Below are 22,146 nucleotides of genomic sequence, written 5' to 3' on the forward strand. Positions count from 1 at the left end.
TTTTACAATCCCCTCAACAATGTTTGAGGGTTCTGGTTTCTTCACACCATCAACACTTGTTATTTTATTTTGTATTTTAGCTATCCCAGTGGAAGCGAAGTGGCACTACATTGTGGTTTTTATTTCTCTATTGACTAATACTGTGTGCCTTTAGTTACTTTTATGTCTTCTTTGAAGAAGTATCTGTTTAGATTCTTTGCTCATTTTTAAATTGTGTATCTTTGTTGATTGATTGATTATGGCACTAGGGATCAAACCCAGAGCCTTGGGTATGTTAGGCAAGTGCTTTACCAGTGAGCTACATTCTCTGTGTTATCTGTTGAGTTGTAAAAGTCCTTTATATATTTTGATAAGATATATAAGATATATATCTTTTCGGGCTGGGGATATAGTTCAGTTAGTAGAGTGCTTGCCTTTCAAAGATATATATCTTATCAGATACATAATTCGCAAATATTTTCTCCCATATAATGAATTGGCTTTTCACTTTCTTGGTGGTATCCTTTGAAGCGCAAAGATGTTTAATTTTTGTGCAATCCACTTTATCTGTTTTTTTCTTTTTATCACTTTTGCTTTTGGTGTCCTAAGAAACTATCACCTAATTCAAAATAACAAATATTTACTGTATATCTTCTTTTGTAACTCATAATCTTGTAACTCAGTTTAGCTTCTCTGGTTTCTGCCTTCCTTTATCTCTACCTCATAACCCAAGTCAACATACAAGGGTTTGGAGTCCAACAGAGAAGACTTCCTCTCAGAAAAGGGAGGAGGAAGAATCTAAATACTTGCTTCTTAGTTTTAATATGATTTAATTTAACATAAATAATTATATTTTATTATAATTTTCCCTCACACATATATTTATTAGCCATTTGCATTTTTTCTTTAACAAGTATGACTTGTTCATGTCCCTGAGCATGTGTAACTTACTTGCTCTTTCCTGTACTTTTCATGAAGAGCTGTGGCCCTGCGTCAAAATGAGTTAGAAATCTTCAGAAATCCATATCAGGGGTTCAGTTAAATGATGAATAAAAGAAAGATAGTGGGGGATTTAGACTCAGAGTAAATAAAAAGAAAATGATAGGAATAAAAAGGGAAAGAAAAGAAATGAATGAATCAGGGAAAATGATATATGAGGAGTCTAAGTGAAGAGAAGACTGTGGGGACCTGCACTTGGAGGTACAGAGACTGGAACTAGAGGAAGCCACTCTGCCATGGTACAGCCAAGAGACCAGAGAATCTCAGAATAGACTCTGTGTCCTTGGAGCCAGGCAACCTTGAACAAGAGAGAACTTCAAGGTATCAGAGGTGAACTTGGAAAGAAAGACTTTCTAGGGAATTCTAGTAGTGAAAGTTTTGGGCTCAAACTTAGCAGAATTTGGATGGTTCAGGAGGTCTGTACCCTTAGACAAATATCATAAATATATTAGGCCCATCATGTGTGCCAAGCCTTGTTTAATGGTATGATAGAGTGAAACAAAAGAGATAAAAATAGTCCCCACCCCCATGGAGGAGGGAAGAGGCCAGCATCAACCATACTTGCAGTCGCCCTAAGGTCCACTTCAGCTTACACTCAAGAAGCTCTAGTATAGTAGTGTGAATATTAGAATTCATAGTCATTAGAGAGGAGAAGGACAAGTATTCTGGGATTCTTAGGAAGAGAAGGGGGTCAGAGGTGACAGCTACTTGGTCAAATAATATAGTATATTTAAAAATACATTTCTTGCTGGGCATGGTGGCACATGCCTATAATCCCAGCTATTCAGGAAGCTGAGGGAGTTGAATCTCAAACTGACTTCCTTATATATAAGGGCAGCCTGTGAAAGGGCTCTGGGTATAGCTTAGTGGTGGAATGCCAATGGGTTCAATACTCAGTCTACAAAATAAATATATTCATTTCTTACAAATTTATAGCTATGACTATATAATGTATTGGTCTTGATTTCTCCGCCTGTCCATAAACTTGAATGCTGAGCTCTGTGTGAGGCATATCTGTATCCCCTCTGTGTCTTGGACCTTTTCAGACATCCTAAATGGTTTTCCCTTAATTATGTCACTATGCAGAATTAGTCATTGTTTACTGTTCAGAACGAGGTCCTTGCAAGAGAAGAGGAAAGAGCTGTCCCTGAGATCCCCAGATCTTTATATGTGGTCTTTTGTCACAATTGGATGCATGGTGACCTTAAAATGAAGAGGGACCCCAGGACCTGGATTTGTGCAGTGCAGAAAGTATGATGGGGTTCCCACCTGCCTTATCAGGCTGTGCTATCAAGGCTTCATCTTGACCCAGAGCCTTTTTTCCTCCTGGACTCTTCTCCACTGAAAATACTGTTGGGAAGGGCTGTCCCTGACTTCCAGGAAGGTGACATTAGGTTCCCTTTCTTTCCCTCTCTCTCCAGGTGCCAAGCTCTCCTGATGAAATGTGTTCTGCCCCACTGGGCTCCAGGGGCAGTGTCTGGTGCTGTTGATGCCCTTGTTCGAACTTTCCAGAATGGATAGTCCCCCAAAGCTGACTGGAGAGACCCTCATCGTGCACCATATTCCCCTAGTGCACTGTCAAGTTCCAGACAGGCAGTGCTGTGGAGGGGCAAGTGGAAATAGTGGAAGCGCAAGACCTAATCCTTTCTGCCCACCCGAGCTGGGCATCACCCAGCCTGACCAAGACTTGGGACAAGCTGACTCCCTTCTATACAACAATCTGCAGTCTACTCCAGGGGCATCTACACGGTCAGCAGATAGCACCAAAAGTAGAGGACGGGATGGAAGAGGCTCTGGGGTCCCCAAACGACATAATCCCTTCTTGCTGCAGGAGGGTGTGAGTGAGCCGGGACTTGGGGACCTGTATGATGACAGCATTGGTGACAGTGCCACCCAGCAGTCCTTCCACCTGCACAGCACCAGCCAGCCCACCTTCCATCTATCTTCTTTCCAATTACCACCCTCTGGCCCTGGAGGGGGCAGGCCATGGGGAACAACACGCAGTCGGGCTGGAGTGGTGGAGGGACAAGAACAGGAGCCAGTGACCACCTTGGGTACTCAGCAGTGCAGCACTAGCCACTGCTGCCGGCCAGAGCTCGAAACAGAAACCATGGAGCTGGATGAGTGTGGGGGACATGGTGGAAGTGGCAGTGGAGGGGGAGCCAGTGACACCTCTGGCTTTTCCTTTGACCAGGAATGGAAACTTAGTTCAGATGAATCCCCAAGGAACCCTGTGCGCTCTGGCTCAGGAGCTCAGCACTGCCGCTGCAGTAGCACATCCAGTCAGTCTGAGGCAGCTGACCAGTCCATGGGCTATGTCAGTGACTCCTCCTGCAACAGTTCAGATGGTGTGCTGGTCACCTTCAGCGCCCTCTACAACAAGATGCATGGCAACTCCCGTGCCAATCTCAACTCAGCCCCACAGTCCTGCAGCGACTCTTCCTTTTGCAGCCACTCAGACCCTGGCGCCTTCTACCTGGACCTGCATCCCTCCCCAGCTGAGTCTAAGATGTCTTGTGAGTCCCACCACCCTGAAAGTGGAGGAAGGGAAGTGGGCTGTGGTTGTCCTCACACCTCATCTCCTGAGCTTGATGCCAACTGTAACTCCTACCGCCCACACTGTGAGCCCTGCCCAGCGGTGGCTGACCTCACAGCCTGCTTCCAGAGCCAGGCCCGTCTTGTTGTGGCCACACAAAATTACTATAAACTCGTCACCTGTGACCTGTCCTCCCAATCATCCCCAAGCCCAGCTGGCTCTTCTATCACTAGCTGCTCTGAGGAACACACCAAGATAAGCCCCCCACCAGGCCCTGGCCCAGACCCAGGCCCCAGCCAGCCTTCTGAGTATTACCTCTTCCAGAAGCCAGAAGCTCAGCCAGAGGAACAAGAGACAGTGGGCTCCTCCACAGAAGCAGTAGCTGCCATGGGCCCCACTGTGCTCGAGGGGCAAGTGTACACCAATACTTCACCCCCCAACCTCAGCACTGGACGTCAGCGCTCTCGAAGCTACGACCGCAGTCTTGAGCGCAGCCCTCCTGTCCGCCTGGGCTCACTGGAACGCATGTTGAGTTGCCCAGTACGTTTGAGTGAGGGATCTGCAGCCCTGGCTGGGTCCAGCTCCCCACCCAAGAGGGTCACCTCCTTTGCTGAGCTAGCCAAGGGCCGGAAGAAAACTGCAAGCTCTGGGTCCCCACCACTTCGGGTGAGCGTTGGGGACTCCTCCCAGGAGTTCTCACCCATCCAAGAAGCCCAGCAAGATAAGGTGGACCCACTGGATGAGGGCACTCGCTGTAGCCATAGCCTTCCACCCATGCCCTTGGGGCCAGGCCTAGACCTACTTGGCCCAGAGCCCTGGTCCACTCAGGTCTGTCAGGGCCCCCAGTCCAGTGAGACTCCACCAGCTGGCCTCAGAGCTACTGGGCAGGTTCCCCTGGCCCCACTGATGGATCCAGGGTCTGCTCTCCCTGGGAGCCCAGCCAACAGCCATACCCAGAGGGATGCAAGAGTTAGAGCTGACGGTAAGGAACTCAGAGGCTGGAGAATACCAAGATACATGCATGACCTCCTTTGTGATAGGTCCCCAACAACCATCCCATCCATACCATGAGGGATTCCTCAGGCTAGATCTATTATCTTTCCAGTTCAGGGCAATATCCTTCTGCCCTGGAGAGGGCAGCAGGGGTGGGGGGCAGAGGGAAAAAGAGAGAGGCTTAAAAAATACACTGAAGGGCTGGGATATAGCTCAGTTTGTAGAGTGCTTGCCTTGCATGCACAAGGCCCTGGGTTCAATCCCCAGCACCACCAAAAAAGAAAAAGAAAAGGCCTTTATAACAAATTCGAATAAAAAAGTTAAAAAATAAAAAAAAAAAACCACACACACTGAAGAGATGAAATCTACAGGACTTAGATACTGATGTATTAGGAAACAAAATATTCATAAGATTGTGATTCTCAACCCAGATGACTGGAAAGATGATGGTACCCTGAATAGGGATTAGAAACAGAAGTAGATTTTTTTAAAAAAATATTTTTTCTTAAGTTTTAGGTGGACACCATATCTTTATTTTACGTTTATGTGGTGCCGAGGATCAAACCCAGTGCTTCATGCATGCTAGGTGAGCACTCTACCACTGAGCCACACCCCAGCCCAGAAACAGAAGTAGAATTATTGAAAAAAAAGGACAAAGGAGTTGTTCAATTTTGGATATTTAGGAATTTGCAGTGCTTAAGAGACAACCAAAGGCTGTGTCCAACAGGAAAACCACACTGGATAGCAGTGGAGTCCATTCTTTATCAATTATTAGAGCTACCCTAAGAACTTGAAATTTAAGCTAGGGACCAGGGCACGCACCTGTAGTCCCAGCACTTGGTACATTTATGCAGGAAAGTTGCTTGAGCCCAGGAGTTAGGCAATATAGTGAGACCCAGTCTCTAAAAGTAAAAATTAAAAAAGAGAAAGAACCTGTGACCTAGCCTCCCTAGGCCAGCCTTTCCCTATTCATTTTATTGTATTTTAAGTATTATTATTTTATATCAGCCTTTGTGTTAAGGTGGTGCTGGTGACAGAAATAATGAGAAGGACAATCTGCCCTCAAGGAAATCCAACTAAGGAAGGAAACAGATCATTCAGATGCAAAGATGGCAGTATATGCTGCTGGTCAGAGAGAGGGTTATCTAAATCAGAATGGAATGTCAGGGGAGGATGGCTAGCACAGTTTACTTTTGAGCCCAATCTAGAAAAATGATGAGCATTAGGTTTTGTGGAGACTTTTAAGAATGTTCTGGGCTCATGGAATAGTCTGTACAAAACCACAAAGGCACAGAATAGCTTGATGTGTCGCAGGAATTGCAAGTACAGTAGTAATTCAGTATAGCCATTGTAGGATGGAAATGGAAGCACTAAAGGATTTTAATCAGGGAAGTAGCTTTGTTACTGTTCTTAATGTTGTTGTTGTTGTTTGCTTAGATCTAAGTCTAATTTTAAAGTTCACTGGTGGTTTGGATGGGCAATGGACTGAAAGGGTGTCTCCATGGAAATCAGGAGAGACCACCATATAGATTGGAAAGTTTGCAGAATAAAAATAGTTGAAGCTATGTGAGTAGATAAGAGCATCCAGGAAGAATGTGTGGAGTTACAAAGCCAACAAGGATAAAGGTCTGGGGACACAATGATTTAAGGGTGAATAGAGCAACCTTCAAAAGAGATTGATATTGGGCTGGGGATTAACTCAGTTGGTAGAGTGCTTGCCTCGCATGTACAAGGCCCTGGGTTCGATTCCCCAGCACCACAAAAAAAAAAAAAAAAAAGATTGAGGTGAAGCCAGGTGTGGTGGTGCACGCCTATAAACCCAGTGATTCAGGAGTCAAGGCAGGAGGATTGCAAGTTTGAAGCCAGTCTCAGCAATGTAGCCAGACCCTCAATAACTTAGTAAGACCCTATAACAAAATTTTAAAAAATAAATAAAAAGTTCTAGAGGTCTAGTTCAGTAGTAGAGGACCCTGGGTTCAATCCCTAGTGCTGGAAGGGCAGGGCTGACTTAAGATGACTTTGCCAGAAAATAGAAGAAAACCTATAAGAGAGTGAAAAAGAAAAATCACCACAAGATAATGCGGACAGATCTTGAGAGCAACTGTAGGAGTACTGAGGGCAGAAGCCAGATCTCAGAGAGCTTGGAAGGAGAGGGGGGAATACAAAGGGAACAAGTTCTCCCACAGCCGCACTGCAGCCTTAGGTTGGGTCTTTTGGCTTCTCAAAGGAAAGGGGTTAAAAGTATTGGGCCGGGAGTGTGGCTCAATGGTAGAGCAGCTGCCTAGCATGCGTGAGGCCCTGGGTTTGATCCCCAGCACTACAAAAAAAAAGAAGAGTGTTTTCAAAAAAGTCACCTGTGCTCTTGGGGATCTCAGCCCATCAGAAGACTGCACACACCCAAACATACATAAACAGCTGCCCTGGGGCAGAGTTGACAAGGAGGTCTTAGGGAAGAGGCAGGTTCAGGGATTGGCCAGAGAGAGCAATTTGGAACCCACTTTTTCTTAAGACTACAATGTCTGGGGGTGTATCTAGTGAGATGCTGTGGCTGGCATTCCATGAGCATGAAAAGTCTGGTCAGAGAAAAGAGAGGCATTCAAAATAAAGGTATTGTGTCCACCTACAACTAAAATATAAATTTTTTTTAAAGTCTCTAGTAACCTACCATAGGGCTTTTATCCTGACTTGATACACACAATTGTAGTTGGACACCATACCTTTATTATTTATTTATTTATTTATTTATTTTTTTAGTTGTAGATGGACACAATACCTTTTTTTGTGTGTTTATTTGTTTTTATGTGGTGCTGAGAATCACCTAGCATGTGTGAGGCACTGGGTTTGATCCTTAGCAAAAATAAATAAAATAAAGGCATTCAGTCCATCTACAACTACAAAATATATATATAATTTTTTTCAAAGTTAAAATCTTACATTTATTCATAGATTCCAGTGGGAAGAGCTGATAGTTCCCCCACACTTCTGACCCAATGAGTGCTTACTGGTGTTCCATGGAGTTCTGGGCACTACATTTTAAGAAGAAACTGGAAGACTTGGGCTGTTCACCCAGAGAACAATAAATTCAAGTGAATATAGCCTCTGTCTCTAATTTTCTTAAGGACTATCACATAGAAAAGTGATAAAACCTGCTCTCTATATTCCCTGAGAGAAATGAGACACATTCCCCAGAGTGGGCCTCCTTCTTATCTGATTCTCCTTCCCCAATTCACACCCTGGGGCATTATAAGGAGGCTTTTTAAAGAGTAGGAATAAATAGTTAATTCAGACATACTCTGTGTAGTTGGTGCAATAAAGCTGTGGTTGAGAAGACCTAATCTGATAGTCAGCATCAGCTCAGCCTTGAAATGTGATTAAGTAGAAAGAAGGATGATGTTCCCAATGGAGATAGCAGTGTGCTTAAAAATGGGGATGGAGTTGGGCATGGAAGGGCAGGTTTGTAATCTGGCTACTTGCCAGTATGAGGCAAGAGGATCACAAATTGCAGGCTGCCCTGAGAAATTTAGACCCTGTTTCAAATTTTTTTTTTCAATTTTTTTCAAGGACTGGGAGCATAGTTATTTGTAGAGCACTTGTTTAGCATGTGACAGTCTCTTGGTTCAATTCCCAGTGCCAAAAAAGAAGGGAAGGAAGTGGGGAGGGAGAGAAAAAGAAAGGAAAGAAGGAAATGGGGATGGGTAGGGAGAACAGAGTTAAGGACGGTAAGTATGGAAGTCCTAGGAAAGAGCAGCCTGATTTATGCCATGTGCAGGCACCTACTCACCTGAGATCATTTGACTTTATTCTGTGGTCACTAGAAACCACAGGAGATAAAATAAGGTAAATTATTTCAAAAGTCTAGCTGATTTATGTATAGTGATTGTGAATGCAGTGAAACTGGCATGAATCAAAACTGGGGATTCATTCAACTATTCAGTACCTACTATGTACCAGGCCCTATGTTGGGCCCTGGGGATACAGCAAAGAACAGTATAATCCCTACTTTTCTGGGGCTTTTACAAAAAGTAATAGGCAATAAATACACAAAAATAATTTCTGATGATATTAAAATGCTAAAAAGAAGAAGAAACAGGGTGATGAGACAGAGTGACCTGCCAGAGGGGTGAGGGTGGTCAGAGAAGGTCTTACTGGGAGGAGTGATATTAGAGTTGATGTCTGAGTAGTGAGATTTTAGGAAGAAAGAAGTCACAGTCACGGGTGCAAAAGGCAACAAGGTGTTAATGAAATTAGTTTGTAAGGACAGAAGGAAAGTGTGGCTAGAACAAAGTAAGCAAGGGAGAATGACACTTGGGAAGGTGGGAGGATATAGTTTGAAAATGTCCCCAGGGCATGTTTCTGAAACACCTCCCTAATGGGGCTGTGGTTCCCATCCATCATGACTCACTGATGTAAAAGAGATGAGGTGTAGGAAAACCAGGCTGACTTCACATTGTGAGTAGTGTAATGTGGTGGAGAGAACTTAGACCCCAAAGTCAGAATCTGGCCTAGACAATATTCTGGCTATGAACTTGAGCAAATGACTTAATGTCTCTAAAGTTTAAAATGCTAACTGTCAAGTAAGAATATAGTCCTGTCTCTATTTATAATAGAGTTTTGAGCCACTCTTTCAGTGAGCCACACCCAGGGTTTTTGAAAATGTTTGTGGCGCCACCTTGTGTTCATTCACAGGTCCACCACATGCTCTGTTTTCTTAGGCATGTAGTATATACACAAACATGGTCCTGGGGTTCTGTGTTTAGTTCTGAACCCCATGAAGTCTTCTGACCTGAAGACTGACTGAAAGAACAAGACATCAACATGCTTGTGCAGAGGGAACAGCTGTGGATTCTTTTTTTTTTTTTTTATAGAGATGACAAGACTTTTTTAAAGAGAGAGAGAGGTTTATTTATTTATTCATTCAGTTTTCGGTGGACACAACATCTTTGTATGTGGTGCTGAGGATCAAACCCGGGCTGCACGCATGCCAAGAGAGTGCGCTACCGCTTGAGCCACATCCCCAGCCCCCAGATGTGGATTCTGAGGTTCCAGTGCCAGGGTCACGGAAGAGCAGCTTTGGGGGTAGAAGGATAACAGGAAGGCTGGTTTGGGCTGCTACAAGTAAAGAAGTATTTTTCAGGATGTGGTCATATACACCTGTAATCCCAGCTGCTTAGAAGGTTGAGGCAGGAGGATTGCAAGTTCAAGGCCAGCCTTGGCAACTGATCGAGACCCTGTCTTGCTAACTTTTGGGGATGCAGCTCAGTAGTAGAGTGTTTATTTGCCTAGCACATGACAGGCCCTGGGTTCAATCCCCAGTACTAAAAAAAAAAAAAAAAAATGGTGATTTGCTCAAGAATGAAACAAGCTGATATGAGTGGAGACAGGATGATGAATGAGTCAATAACATGACACTGAGAATCTGTGACTCTAACTCTTAAGAGTTTAGGCCTTAGAAACAAAGAAAACGGTGTTTCTGTGGGGCGTGGCACACCTGTAGTCCCAATAATCCCAATAATTTGGGAGACTGAGGCAGTAGGATCTCAAGTTTGAGGCCAGCCTCAGCAAGTTAGCATGGTCCTTAGGAACTTAGTGAGACCCTGTGTCAAAATTTAAAAAGTAAAAAGGTCTGGGGCTGTGGCTTATTGGTAAAGCACTCCTGGGTTCAATCTCCAGGACCAAAAAAAGAAAAAAAAAATGGTGTTTCTGCCAGTAACAAAAATGGAAGAAAGTATCAGGGAAGCTGTTTTAAAGTAGCAAATTTTTAGTGAAAGAGCCCTACATCAGAAGAATATAAAGATCAACAAGGAAGTCAAGGTTAATGCTGTGGGCTCCTGAGTCATTTATATGAAAGTCTGAACTTAAGCTATTCTATGCAAGAGAGAAAGTGTGAAGTGAGATATAAGAATTGTGTCTTAAGGTACATGTACCTTTGAAGTGAAGAAAATGAAGAAGGATTGAACAGCAAAGAGATATAAACAGACCAGTATCATAAAAACATAGGAAACATGTTACAGAAGGAACAGTGTCCCTCCCATGACTCCTGCCCTATTCAGTTCGAACAACCTAGGTCCTGCCCCTCTTCCCCAGGGGGCATCATCATCTACTGTTTATGCTTCTGTGTTTTCTTCATGGTGGGTTTCAGTGTCTGATTCCTTCTCCATACCTGTTGCTACAGGGGGTGGTGCTGAGAGCCGACCAGTCCTTCGCTACAGCAAGGAGCAGAGGCCAACCACACTGCCTATCCAGCCCTTCGTGTTCCAGCACCACTTCCCCAAGCAGCTGGCCAAGGCCCGGGCTCTCCACAGCCTTTCCCAGCTCTACAGCCTCTCTGGCTGCAGCCGTGCACAGCAGCCTGCCCCACTGGCTGTCCCCACTGCTCCAGGCCCAGCCCCAGCTCCCTCAGGGGAGCCACAGGTGTCCACACCCCGAAACACTGGCAGAGGTGCCAGGAAAGCTGGGCCTGAGCCAGAGACCTTACGGCCATCACCCCTGGGCAGCTACTCCCCCATCCGGAGTGCTGGCCCCTTTGGGCCCAGCACTGACTCTTCTGCCTCTACTTCATGCTCCCCTCCTCCAGAGCAGGCCACAGCCACAGAAAGCCTGCCCCCATGGAACCACTCCTGTCTTCCTACCGTCCGGCCTGCCACCTCCCAGCAGCCACAGAAGGAGGATCAGAAGATACTGACCTTGGCTGAATACCGACTCCATGGAACAGGAAGCTTGCCACCTCTGGGCTCCTGGAGATCTGGCTTCAGCCGGGCAGAAAGCCTGACCCGAGGAGGTGGTGAGGGCAGCATGGCCTCCAGACCCAGTAATGGTATGGACTTCATCCCCAGCCCAAGCAATTCTACCTCTCCTTTGAATGGTTTCTTATATTCTAGCCTGGGTTCAGGGGTTGAAGTATTTGCATCTCCTTCCCCAGCGCCCTAACCCTGAGGCTTTAGTGGGCCCACTGGTTGGACATGAAATGCTGTCTCCTTTTAACTCTTGGCTTGTCTGTTTCTTCTGCTGATCTTCTGCTTCCAGCCAACCACCTATCCCCTCAAGCCCTCAAGTGGCGGGAATACAGGCGGAAGAACCCACTAGGGCCACCTGGTTTGTCAGGGAGCCTAGACCGAAGGCCACATGAAGCTCGGCTGGCCCGCAGGAACCCCATCTTTGAGTTCCCTGGTTCCTTCAGTGCTGCTAGCCATCTGAATTGCCGACTAAATGGTGTGTGGGCAAGGTTCCCAGTACACCCAGGGCAGGCTCTGCCACAGCTGGGAAGGGCTGGAAAAGGGATCAGTTCCATAGGAATGTGTCTCAGAGAGGGTCTAAGATAGTGAACTGAGCTGGAACTCTTGGAAAGAGAGTTGTTTGGGATTGATTTTTCTCTTATTTACAGGTCAGGTAGTAAAGCCGTTAACACTGACCTGCCCTGACTTGCAAGACCCCTTTTCCTTGACTGAGAAGCCTCCAGCTGAGTTTTGTCTGTCCCCAGATGGCAACTCAGAAGCCATTTCCATCGACCTCCTTCAGAAGAAAGGTACATACAATCCCCAGCTCAGGCCAGGGATTCTGCTGCCACTACCTATGTACGTCTGTTGCCCTACTATCTAGGCCTCCAGAATATCTCCCTGTCTTAAAAGTCAAAGTGCTGAGAAGGACCTGGAGAGAACTGGAGCAAGAGGTAGAGGTTCATGTACTGTGAGTGAGCAAGTGTCATTTTCAAATGCTTAGGCACCAGACCTTGGCCCCTACCCTCACTGAGCCAAGTATAGTGAGGGATGGGTGGTGGGAGCATGGGGGAATGGAGGAACTTTGGACTGGGCAAAGGGGAGGGTGAGGATGGGGCATGAGGATAGGAAAGATGGTGGAATGAGATGGACATCATTACTCTAGGTACATATATGATTGAATGAATGGATGTACAACCGGAGAAATGAAAAGTTGTGCATCATTTTTGTACAGTGAATCGAAATGCATTCTGCTGTCATGTAAAACTAATTAGAATAAATTTTTTTAAAAAATATTTTTTAAAAGCATAGTGAGGAAGATCACTGTGTAATAAGTGCCTACGTGCTGTAGTGGGCATACTGAAGGGACAAGAGGACCTGGCAGCTTCTGGAAGCATGTTGGTGATATCTGATTAGATGAGGACTGACAGGAACCTCCCTATTTGGCAAATAAGTGACCACTGAATTAGAAGAGAAGTTTCAGGGAGATGGTGGGGAAATAATTGAGTATAATTGCAGGCTAAAGGGTAGAAGCCTGGAAGGAGGAAAAGATGAAACTATAGTTTCTTGCCCAAGTTCCTTGGGCAGGTGAGATCCAAAGCTTAGGGAGAAGAAAGAACTAGGCAAGAAGAGGAACAGCCACTGCCTCCAAGATAAGGGGGAGGGAAGGAAGAGGCATAAATCTGATGTACTGTTTTTTGTAGGGTTTGGATTTTTTGTTTGGTTGGTTGCTTAGTTTCATTTTGTTTTGTACTGGGGATTTAACCCAGGGTTGCTTTACCACTGAGCCACAACCTCAGCCCTTTTCATTTTTTGTTTTGAGATGGGTCTCATTAAGTTGCTTAAGGCCTCACTAAGTTGCTGAGGCTGGCCTCAAACTTGTGATCCTCCTGCCTCAGCCTTCCGAGCTGCTGGGATTACAGTGTGTGTCACTATGCCCAGCAAATCCAATATAAGTTTTGGAGGGAGAGGGAAGTTAAAGGAATTCATAACCAGTGGCTTCTGTTCTCTGTGTGAAGTAGATCCAAGGGCTTGAAGTGCAGTAAACATTTGACACAGCAGCTTAAGGGTTTAGCAGAGGGTGCTAACTAGGCAAATACCAAAGAAGTGCATTTGTTTGGCACCAACATGAGGGACCTGGATTTTCTGCATCCTCAGTCAGTGGCCTGTTTTCTCAGAGCAGATATTGATAGTAGAATTGATCCAGGATCAGAAAGGCTGGGAAGTGAGAAGGTTTAGGGTCTTGGCAGAGGTGGCACTGAGTTGGGCCCAGGCTGGGAGGTAAAGAAATGAGGGGCTGGGCATGGTGGGCACACCTATAATCCCAGCAACTTGGAAAGGCAAGGCAAGGCAAGAGGATTGCAAGTTTGAGGCTAGACTCCACAATCAGTGAGACCCCATTGCCAAATTTAACATTTAAAAAAAGGGATGGGGATGTGACACAGTGGTGGAGCACTCATCGGCTCAATTTCTCAGTACCAGGGTGGGACAGGGAGTACAGGAGGGGCCTGAACATGCACAAACAGAAAAAGGCAAGGACTGGGTGTCTCCGTGAGACCCAGGGACACTGCGAGTAAGTGTGGGAGTGCTGCCCCTTCCACACCGAAGTTCATTCCAACTGGATCGACTAAGAATTGGTTCAAGGACTTGTCAAATTCTCTTGCAGGACTGGTAAAAGCTGTTAACACAGCTGTGGACCTCATTGTGGCCCATTTTGGCACAAGCCGGGATCCTGGGGTAAAGGTAGGCAAGAAAATCTGTAGACCTTCACCCTGTATGCTGCTTTCTTGCTTTCTTCCCTTGCTTTCTTGCATTTAGAGCCCAGAATTGGAACTCGGGGATGGGGATGGCAAGAGGAGAAGGAACCCTGAGGGCTGACTTAGAGAACCAAGGTCAGACTTCACATGATTTCCTAAACTTCCTTACTGCATCTGCAGGCAAAGCTGGGAAATAGTTCAGTGAGCCCCAATGTAGGCCATCTGGTTCTGAAGTACTTGTGCCCTGCGGTCCGGGCTATTCTAGAAGATGGGCTCAAGTCCTTTGTATTAGATGTCATCATCGGGCAGCGTAAGAACATGCCATGGAGTGTAGTTGAGGCTTCTACACAGCTAGGTAAGTTTTGGGTGGCAATATTGGAACCCCATACTGAATTTAAGACCACAGAAGTCAGTTGTGTAACCTCCAACTCTGCCTTCCTCCCAGGCCCATCCACCAAGGTCCTGCATGGCCTCTACAACAAAGTCAGCCAGTTCCCAGAGCTCACCAGTCATACAATGCGCTTCAATGCCTTCATTCTTGGCCTGCTCAAGTGAGTGTGGAACAGCAGGCTCTTCTCTACAGCCAGCCCTGTCGGGCTCTGCCTCCTCTCAAGAACCAGCTCCCTCAACTGAGATAGAAGGAGTAGATCTGTGCCAGGGCCCAGGCTTCCTTTCTTCCCAGCTGGCTACAGCCTCTTAATAGGCACTGCTTTCCCTTTACACCCTCTGATACTGATCACCAACATGGCCTCCTGCTTTTACAAATCCATATTGTGGCTTATTTGGAAATTAATTGGCTTCGGTTTCTCTGGATCTTGTGATTCCTGATCCATTCACCTCCAGCTCTGCTTCCAAATTCTTGAACTGTAGGGCCACCTTAGAACCCATGCAGTAGTAGTATCCTTTCTTAGGTATGGGCCCAGATCACCCCCTTTGGCTGCCTGTCCTCTCACTTAGTAGCCACGCTGACTTCTTGGGTCTTGTGCAGGCTTCTAGGGGAAGTGACTCACTTGTAAACTACATGTCTACCCCATTCCTCATGTCCCCACTGACTTTCCAGAATTAGGTAGTATTCAGGCCATAGAAAGAGATTTCACCTATATTTGCTCTCTCTATCTGACCCCTGTACTGCGTACTTTGTACCTTATTATCTGGCTCTATCCACACAAGACTCAATTTTTTTCACCTGTCTCCCTACAGCATCCGGTCCCTGGAGTTCTGGTTTAATCACCTCTATAACCATGAAGGTAAAGTCCAGAACCTGCTATGTCTCTCAAAGTCAATACAGGCCAGACCTCAGAGACTCAAAAAGAGGGAGAAATTACTGTATTTTCGGGTGCTGGAGGTGGGGGCGGGTTGGGTACACGCAGACCACACAAGCCTCTTCCTCAGAGCTTTGGGCATCGACCCAAGTCCTCTCCTGGTTTCTACTTGACTTAGACCCTTGTAGGCAACAGGAGACTCAGGAAGTCTGGAAGTTAGAGTAACCAGAAACTCCTCTCTTTGAGATTCAAAAGCTGTCACTTCAGGTAGTGGAGTTTGTACACTGCACCGCTGCAGGGGGTCTGGTGTGCACCGTAACAGCACACTGCTGGGCAGCAGCATGTAGTGGCTCCACCTCAGTGTCCCACTCAGGTCAGGCTCTGCTCATTCCCTCTCTTTCCCTTAGATATCATCCAGACCCACTACCATCCCTGGGGCTTCCTGAGTGCAGCTCACACCGTGTGCCCTGGCCTCTTTGAGGAGCTGCTGCTACTGCTGCAGCCCCTGGCCCTGCTGCCCTTCAACCTCGACTTGCTTTTCCAACATCGGTTGCTGCAAAGTGGGCAACAGCAGCGGCAGCACAAGGAACTGCTGCGGGTGTCCCAGGACCTGCTACTATCTGCCCACTCAACGCTGCAGTTGGCCCGGGCCCGTGGCCAGGAAGGCCCTGGAGACATGGACAGGGTAGCCCATGGGGAGCGAGTGAAGGGTGTAGGTGCTCCAGAAGGAGGAGAAGAGGACGAGGAAGAGGAGACAGAAGAGGTGGCAGAGACATCTGGGGGCTCAGGCCATGGCAGGTGGGCCCGAGGTGGACAGGCTGGCTGGTGGTACCAGCTCATGCAAAGCTCCCAGGTCTACATTGATGGCTCCACTGAGGGTTCTAGGTTCCCTCGAGGTAGCAGCAATAGCAACAGTGGCAGCAGCAGTGAAAAAAAGAAAGGAGCAGGAAGTGGGGGGCCTCCCCACGCTCCACCCCCCCGAGAGGGAGTAGTGGAAGGGGCTGAGGCCTGCCCTGCCCCTGAGGAGGCCCTTGGCCGGGAGAGGGGCTGGCCCTTCTGGATGGGAAGCCCCCCAGACTCTGTGCTTGCTGAGCTGAGACGCAGTCGGGAGAGGGAGGGGCCCACTGCCCCACCAGCAGAAAATGAGGAAGGGACCTCAGAGCCTTCTCCTGGGGGCATCAAGTGGGGACACCTCTTTGGTTCCCGAAAACTTCAGCGGGAAGCCCGACCCACAAACAGGTGAGATCCTCCCCATAGTATGGATGTGGAGTAGGGAAGCCTGACCTAAGCCAGGGCATGGACAGAGACAGAGCCTGGCTGCTCTCCCCTAGGCTGCCCTCGGACTGGCTGAGCCTGGACAAGTCCATGTTCCAACGAGTGGCACAGACTATGGGTGCCCGCCGCGAGACAGAGCCCAAGGAAAGCCTGCAGGAGCCACACTCTCCAGCCCTGCCCTCCAAGCCCCCCTGGTGAGCTAGGAGAAATGGAAGGATTGGGGAGCTGGGTTTGACTATCAGTGGGGTTTTTCTGACTTCCGTTTGTTATTTCTCCAGCGAGGTGCAGGCTCTGTGCCACCATCTGGCCACAGGCCCAGGACAGCTGAGCTTCCGCAAGGGAGATATCCTGCGGGTGCTGGGGCCAGCTGGAGGAGACTGGCTGCGCTGCAGCCGTGGCCCTGACACTGGCCTGGTGCCTCTGGCCTACGTGACATTGACCCCAACTCCAAGTCCAACCCCTGGAAGCAGCCAAAACTGAGGCCCTGTGCATGCTGGTGGCCTCAGGGACCCTCATCAACCCCAGACTCAGAGCCCAAGAGCCCTGCCCAAGCCCTCTGACTTGGCTACAGAAAGTAGACTGAGAGCTGGGGGCCACATATCCCTGTGCTGGCACCTGCTCCCTGTGCTCAGTATTAATTACTCCCCTTTAACTGTCCCAGTGACCTCGCCCACACCTCTACCCAGGAAAGGAGGGAAGGGGTGCAGCACTGGGCTGCCAGGATTCCCCTGGCCCATCTGGGCCAACCCTTCTGGGGGTCTACATAGACAAAGCAAGTACCTGTGGCAGGAGATGACCTAGAAGGCCATCTGTAGGGTTCCCTAGGCAAGGTGGTAATAAGAATATGTAACAGTATTGGGGCCAGATCCCTAAGCCCCCTCAAGCTGTAAATAGGCTGTGACCAGTGCCTGGTCGTCAGAAGAGGGAGGAAGAGCCCAAGCTTCTGTTTATGTATTTATTTATTTATTTATTACACCTATTAATAAAAAAGGTGCTCAGCCTCCAAACCATTTCCTTTGTGCTCCCACTCCCCCACCCCCTGCCCACCAACTCTTTTCTTCCAAAAATATGGCCGGGATAGAATGAAAAGGAAGGGCGAACTTGAGATCCAGGTACCTAAGCCAGGAGCTGCTTTTGGGTGGTGCTGAGGCCCAGAGCATCATGAGTGAGATGCCCAAACGTATGGCCAAACTGGAACTTATACCCTGTGTGGCCAAGAGAGTCTGTCATATATAGCCAGTAGCCTGAAAGCCATTTAATTCTCAGCTGGTTGCCTAGACCACCCAAACTCTGGTCCTAACTCTGCCCTGTGAGCTACCTTAGTTTCCTTTTTTGTCTAATGATAAAGCTGAATCATATGATCCAAGATCCCCCCATTTGTTCTAATCTTCCAAGCCATGCCCCCTCCCATCCCACACACATAAACATTCCAGTTCACGGTGCCTCCCTCAGGCTAGTCTCACCTGGCACATAGCCCCCATAGTGAGGGAGAAGACCTAGGTTCTGAAGGTAGGTCCTGGGAAGCGGGGGCAGAGTTTTAGAATCCTTCTGGGCCCTGCCCAGTGAGTTCTTCTGCCCAAATTCCTGCAGGGCCTGGTTGGTGAGCACTGGAAAGCTGGAGCCAAAGAGGAAGCGGGCGCGGGGCACATAGCCAGTGAAGCCTGAGTGGATAGGGACACTGAGTTAGACATCCTGTAGGCCTCCCCATGCTTTTGGTCATTATCCACCTCCTTACCTGACATGAAGAACTTCTGAGGGTCTGTATCATCCATGGAGTAGGGGGAAGCCTTTCGAAGGAAATTGATAGAAGAAAAATAATGCTGTCAAGTTAAGCCCCTGTTCTCTTACACAAGCTCCCAGGAACATGGGCATTCAAGCCCCGACCCCTGTACCCACAGTCACACTACCCATGGTCAACCCCCGGCCTGGACGCAAAGGAAAAGCACCCCACAACACTTCTCACCAGTCTTCTTGGTCTTACTTGTTGTTTCTCCCGCTTCAGCTCTGGCTTCTTCTCTGCCTCCAGCTCTAACTCTGACATTGGCTCTTGGTCTTTCTCCTTGTCTTTTTCCCCCTTGGCCTCCTTTGACAGTTTTTTACTCCCCTGCCCACCATGCCACTGAGTAAAACCATTCAGAGCCTCAGCCCAAACCTGGTTGCAGTTCTTAGCAAAGATGAACTGTGCCTGGGGTACAAAACCTGGTGTGCAGGGAACAAGGAAGATATGTTAGTACTGGGGACACATGCTATGGGATGGCAGCCCCTGTTCAGGCTGGTATACAAACCTGTGTATCCAGGGATCATGCTGGAGCTGAGCCTTTCATGCCCATGCCTGGGAGGGAGGCTCTTCCTGGGAAGCTCAGGAGATCTTGGAGAACGAATGGGAGGCAGAAGTGTGCGGTGGGGAGGGGGCCAGGCTAGGCCAGGAGGGCCTCGAAGTAGCTGACCAGTCAGCTGCCCGTAGGTCTGGCCCATGCTGAACCGAAGTAGTGGGCAATGTCCAGTGTACCTGTAGCACAGGACCCACCCACTCACCTCCAGAATCCCCCTGCCTCACCATCCCCAATGACAGAAGAACCCTCTAAAGCCTTGATATTTCTGGACTTGGCTGTGCAGATATTTGGAGCAGGTGTTTCTAAGGCCTCTGCCTGGGCTTCCAGTCCCACTTCTCTGCTGTTCCCATGGAGAATACAACATAGTACTTTGTGACAGACCCAGCTATTGCATCTTCTTGCTTTTCCTCCCTGCCTAGCACCATAGATACCTTGGATCTCTCAAACCAATACATCCACTTGACCCCAAGGGTTAGGTGACCCAACTCCTATATCTAAGTCCCAGAAGCCAGCAGAGGAGTACTCTGAATAGAAGTCTTACCCTGGGATATAATGAGGGTTCAGAGGACTGAGTCCTGGGATGAAGTTGCTGGACACAGCCATGGGAACCCAGGAAGTTCCTTTTGTTTCCCTTCCTGCTGAGCTTCTGTGTACTGTGTCCAAGGCTGTGGAGCCAGAGGAAGGAGGCGGAGCTGGAGGAGGAGGGGGTAGGGTAGCACTAATGTGATGATTCGTGGGAGCCAAGGCCAGCAGAGCCAGAGAATGGGCTCACCGGTATCTGCCACAGGACAAGCCACCCAAGGCAAGGAAGAGGCTGAGAAGTCCAGTTTGTCCACTCCGAGAAAAAGGAAGCCTTGAGGTGGGAGGGCAAAAACCTCTAGGGCCCTTTAGGTCTCTACCAGAAGTCTTCCTTGAGGCCTCCCTGTCTGATCAGGGCCTGAGGAGGTATAGCTGTGGTGCCCCTGTGAGTGAGGTCCTTGGGAAAAGGTATGAGGGGAGATGATTGGGGAAAAAAGGAACCCGGAGAACTCTAGGTAGTAAGTTTTTTCATTGAAGTAGTTTAACAAGCATTATTTGTTGAATACCTGTTATAATCTGAATCACCCCTTAACAAATATGCAATGTTCTGCTTGGCATACCAAGAGTGGTATGTGCACATTCAAAAAAGCTAAGTTCCATGGCTTTGGGGCATGTCTGAACCCCACTGTCTGTTTACAAATGCACACAGCACTACTCTATACTCTTGCTGTACGGTACAAATTAATGTACACTTGGAGGGGGCACTGGGGAATTGAACCCAGGACTTCGTGCATGTCAGACAAGCACTCTTACCACTGAGCCACATCCCTGGCCATATATATATATATATATATATATATATATATATATATATATATTGAAAGCAAAATGTTTGTGTAGAGAAGAACATAGCCATGAGGCCAGGCAGATGTGGGCTCATAATAGCTTGTGGCCTTGAGTGTACACAAACTCTCAGAGCAGGTAAATTCTTCTGAACCTGAATTCCTAAACAATATGTGAAGGTTAAAATAACCTAACCTACTGACGTACTTAAGGATAAAGTAAGCTAGTATGTGTGAAAGAAGTGGCACACAGCCACCGGAACTGCGTTTCCTCTTTTTGTCTGCTGTTATCTCTCAGCTTCTGACACATGGAAGATCAATGGTCTTACATTCAGTGGATATAGGTTTTTTGTTTTGGGGTTTGTTTGGTTTTTTTGTTTGATGGTTTTGAGATTTTTTTTTCCACCATGGATTGAACCCAGGGGCACTTAACCACTGAGCCACATCCCCAACCCTTTTTATATTTTGTTTTTGAGATGGCCTCACTAAGTTCCTGAGGCTGGTTTTGAACTTGCAGTCCTTCTGCCTCAGCCTCTCAGCTGCTGGGATTACAGGCATATGCCCTTAATCACCATGCCCGGCAATATAGGTATTCTTACTGGAAATTCAGGGGAAGGAGCTTTGAGGTTAGCGCTGGAGTATAAAACTAAGGGACAAATTAGAATTTATTAAGAAAATGAACCAAATTCAAAGAGAAGAAAAAGCACTATAAAGACCAAATTGCAGAGAGAAGGAGGAGCATGATTAGAACTTAGCTCTGGGCTGAGTCAGGGCCGGGCTGGCCACTTTCCCAACTAGATTCACTGCTCATTTTCCCAGTCCCAGGCTGTGACTGCCTGTGCTGACCATGCACAACACTGACATCTCAGGGGATATCGGGGCCCCAAGGAACACATTTCACATTCCTCACTGTTCTGCCAAGGATAGCCTTGGCATGTGTCATTTAGGAGACTGGCTCACAGTTAAGAAAAACTGCTAGAGTGAAGGTAGGAGCTGAGGGGAGAGCCCAGAATAACAGAAGTCTGTCAATGTTAACAACCAGGACTTTAGATTCTATGACAGACACTTCCGGTCGAAGTTTCTATCTATTTTCTATCCCCTACTTCTATTTCCCTTCTAACAATCGGCCAGGAACTTCAGGGACAGCCAGCCTTAATTAGTTTAGGCCCATACTGATCCCCTAGCCAATAACTAGGGAAGCATTCTGGTGTTTTGGGCAATATGAGGGAAAGTCTGCTGGGGCAAGGTTGGGGGAGCATCCTGGGAAAAGTTTCTTTGCTCTTAAAAAGACGTGCACACGAAAAAAAAAAAAAATGGCTACTTCTGCCTCTAAATATTCTGGGAGTGTGAGGATAGAACCTTGGTAGCCTGGAAAGCTAACCTGGAGACAAGGCCTGAATACATCAAAGATGGCTGACAGAATAAAACACCTGAGGTTTTGACAGTAATGGAGAGCCACTGAATTAAGCACCTTTTTATTTCATTATTGTTGAGACCACTTTGTTTTGTTTTCCATAAAGCCAAACACATCATAACTTTAAAAGTTAAATTAAAAGGCAGGCACACACCTATAATTGCAGCTACTTGGGAGGCTGAGGCAAGAGGATCACAAGTTCAAGGCCAGCCTGGGCAATTTATGAGACTTTGTCTCAAATAAAATGAAAATACGAATATATACATGGACTTGGAATGGAGATAAGAGAACACTCCTGGTTTCAATACCCAGTACCATAAAACATATGTAATTGTTACAAATTCTAGCTTCACTATATGAACACTGGCCAAATTCTTGAGCCTCTGTTTTCTCATCTATACCATGGGAAATTTTAATGTTACCACCTCATAGAGTAGGATAAGATAGATAAGATGGTATGTAACAGGCAATTATCTCAGAATCTAGTTTATTGTAAGTGCTGACTAAGCAGCAGTTCTGGGGAGA

At 47.3% G+C, this 22,146-nt stretch overlaps 2 protein-coding genes across 7 annotated transcripts in view; one reads left to right on the top strand and one right to left on the bottom strand.

Annotated features, from left to right (window-relative positions):
* The window catches only part of Rusc2 (RUN and SH3 domain containing 2), a 57,630-nt gene extending 40,151 nt beyond the window's left edge, over nucleotides 1-17,479 (top strand). For 4 of the 5 annotated variants that reach the window (XM_026414635.2, XM_026414626.2, XM_026414631.2 and 1 more), the window contains 11 exons: nucleotides 2,400-4,496; nucleotides 10,680-11,321; nucleotides 11,531-11,716; nucleotides 11,889-12,029; nucleotides 13,886-13,962; nucleotides 14,157-14,331; nucleotides 14,422-14,527; nucleotides 15,177-15,223; nucleotides 15,646-16,477; nucleotides 16,570-16,707; nucleotides 16,792-17,479. In XM_026414635.2, the coding sequence (XP_026270420.2) occupies nucleotides 2,468-4,496; nucleotides 10,680-11,321; nucleotides 11,531-11,716; nucleotides 11,889-12,029; nucleotides 13,886-13,962; nucleotides 14,157-14,331; nucleotides 14,422-14,527; nucleotides 15,177-15,223; nucleotides 15,646-16,477; nucleotides 16,570-16,707; nucleotides 16,792-16,993 (4,575 nt within the window). In that variant the 5' untranslated portion in view covers nucleotides 2,400-2,467 and the 3' untranslated portion in view covers nucleotides 16,994-17,479. The remainder of the gene's footprint in view (nucleotides 1-2,399; nucleotides 4,497-10,679; nucleotides 11,322-11,530; nucleotides 11,717-11,888; nucleotides 12,030-13,885; nucleotides 13,963-14,156; nucleotides 14,332-14,421; nucleotides 14,528-15,176; nucleotides 15,224-15,645; nucleotides 16,478-16,569; nucleotides 16,708-16,791) is intronic. The other variant, XM_026414651.2, reaches the window with a different exon arrangement.
* Nucleotides 17,480-17,499: 20 nt separating this feature from the next.
* On the bottom strand, nucleotides 17,500-19,471 carry Cimip2b (ciliary microtubule inner protein 2B). 2 transcript variants are annotated; one of them, XM_026414669.2, is made up of 6 exons: nucleotides 19,388-19,471; nucleotides 18,799-18,881; nucleotides 18,495-18,712; nucleotides 18,249-18,300; nucleotides 17,977-18,174; nucleotides 17,500-17,718 (listed from the first exon to the last, which is right to left on the bottom strand). In XM_026414669.2, the coding sequence occupies exons 1-6, from the start codon at nucleotides 19,447-19,449 to the stop codon at nucleotides 17,630-17,632; spliced, it is 702 nt and encodes a 233-aa protein (XP_026270454.2). In that variant the 5' UTR covers nucleotides 19,450-19,471; the 3' UTR covers nucleotides 17,500-17,629. The 2 variants fall into 2 exon arrangements, with proteins under 2 accessions (XP_026270454.2, XP_026270447.2); XM_026414662.2 differs by having other exon boundaries at nucleotides 18,799-19,022.
* Between the last annotated feature and the right edge of the window lie 2,675 nt (nucleotides 19,472-22,146).

This window comes from Urocitellus parryii, chromosome 4 (assembly GCF_045843805.1).
Source record: "Urocitellus parryii isolate mUroPar1 chromosome 4, mUroPar1.hap1, whole genome shotgun sequence".
In the NCBI taxonomy this organism is placed as follows: domain Eukaryota; kingdom Metazoa; phylum Chordata; class Mammalia; order Rodentia; family Sciuridae; genus Urocitellus; species Urocitellus parryii.

Excerpts from the sequence above, each read along its gene's own strand:
- Cimip2b (XM_026414662.2), bottom strand. The coding sequence starts at position 19,449 with ATGGCTGTGTCCAGCAACTTCATCCCAGGACTCAGTCCTCTGAACCCT. Across the intron at positions 18,713-18,798 it reads CATGATCCCTGGATACACAG|GTTTTGTACCCCAGGCACAG; the intron begins GTTTGTATACCA and ends CCTGCACACCAG. Across the intron at positions 18,175-18,248 it reads TCAGAAGTTCTTCATGTCAG|GCTTCACTGGCTATGTGCCC; the intron begins GTAAGGAGGTGG and ends CTATCCACTCAG.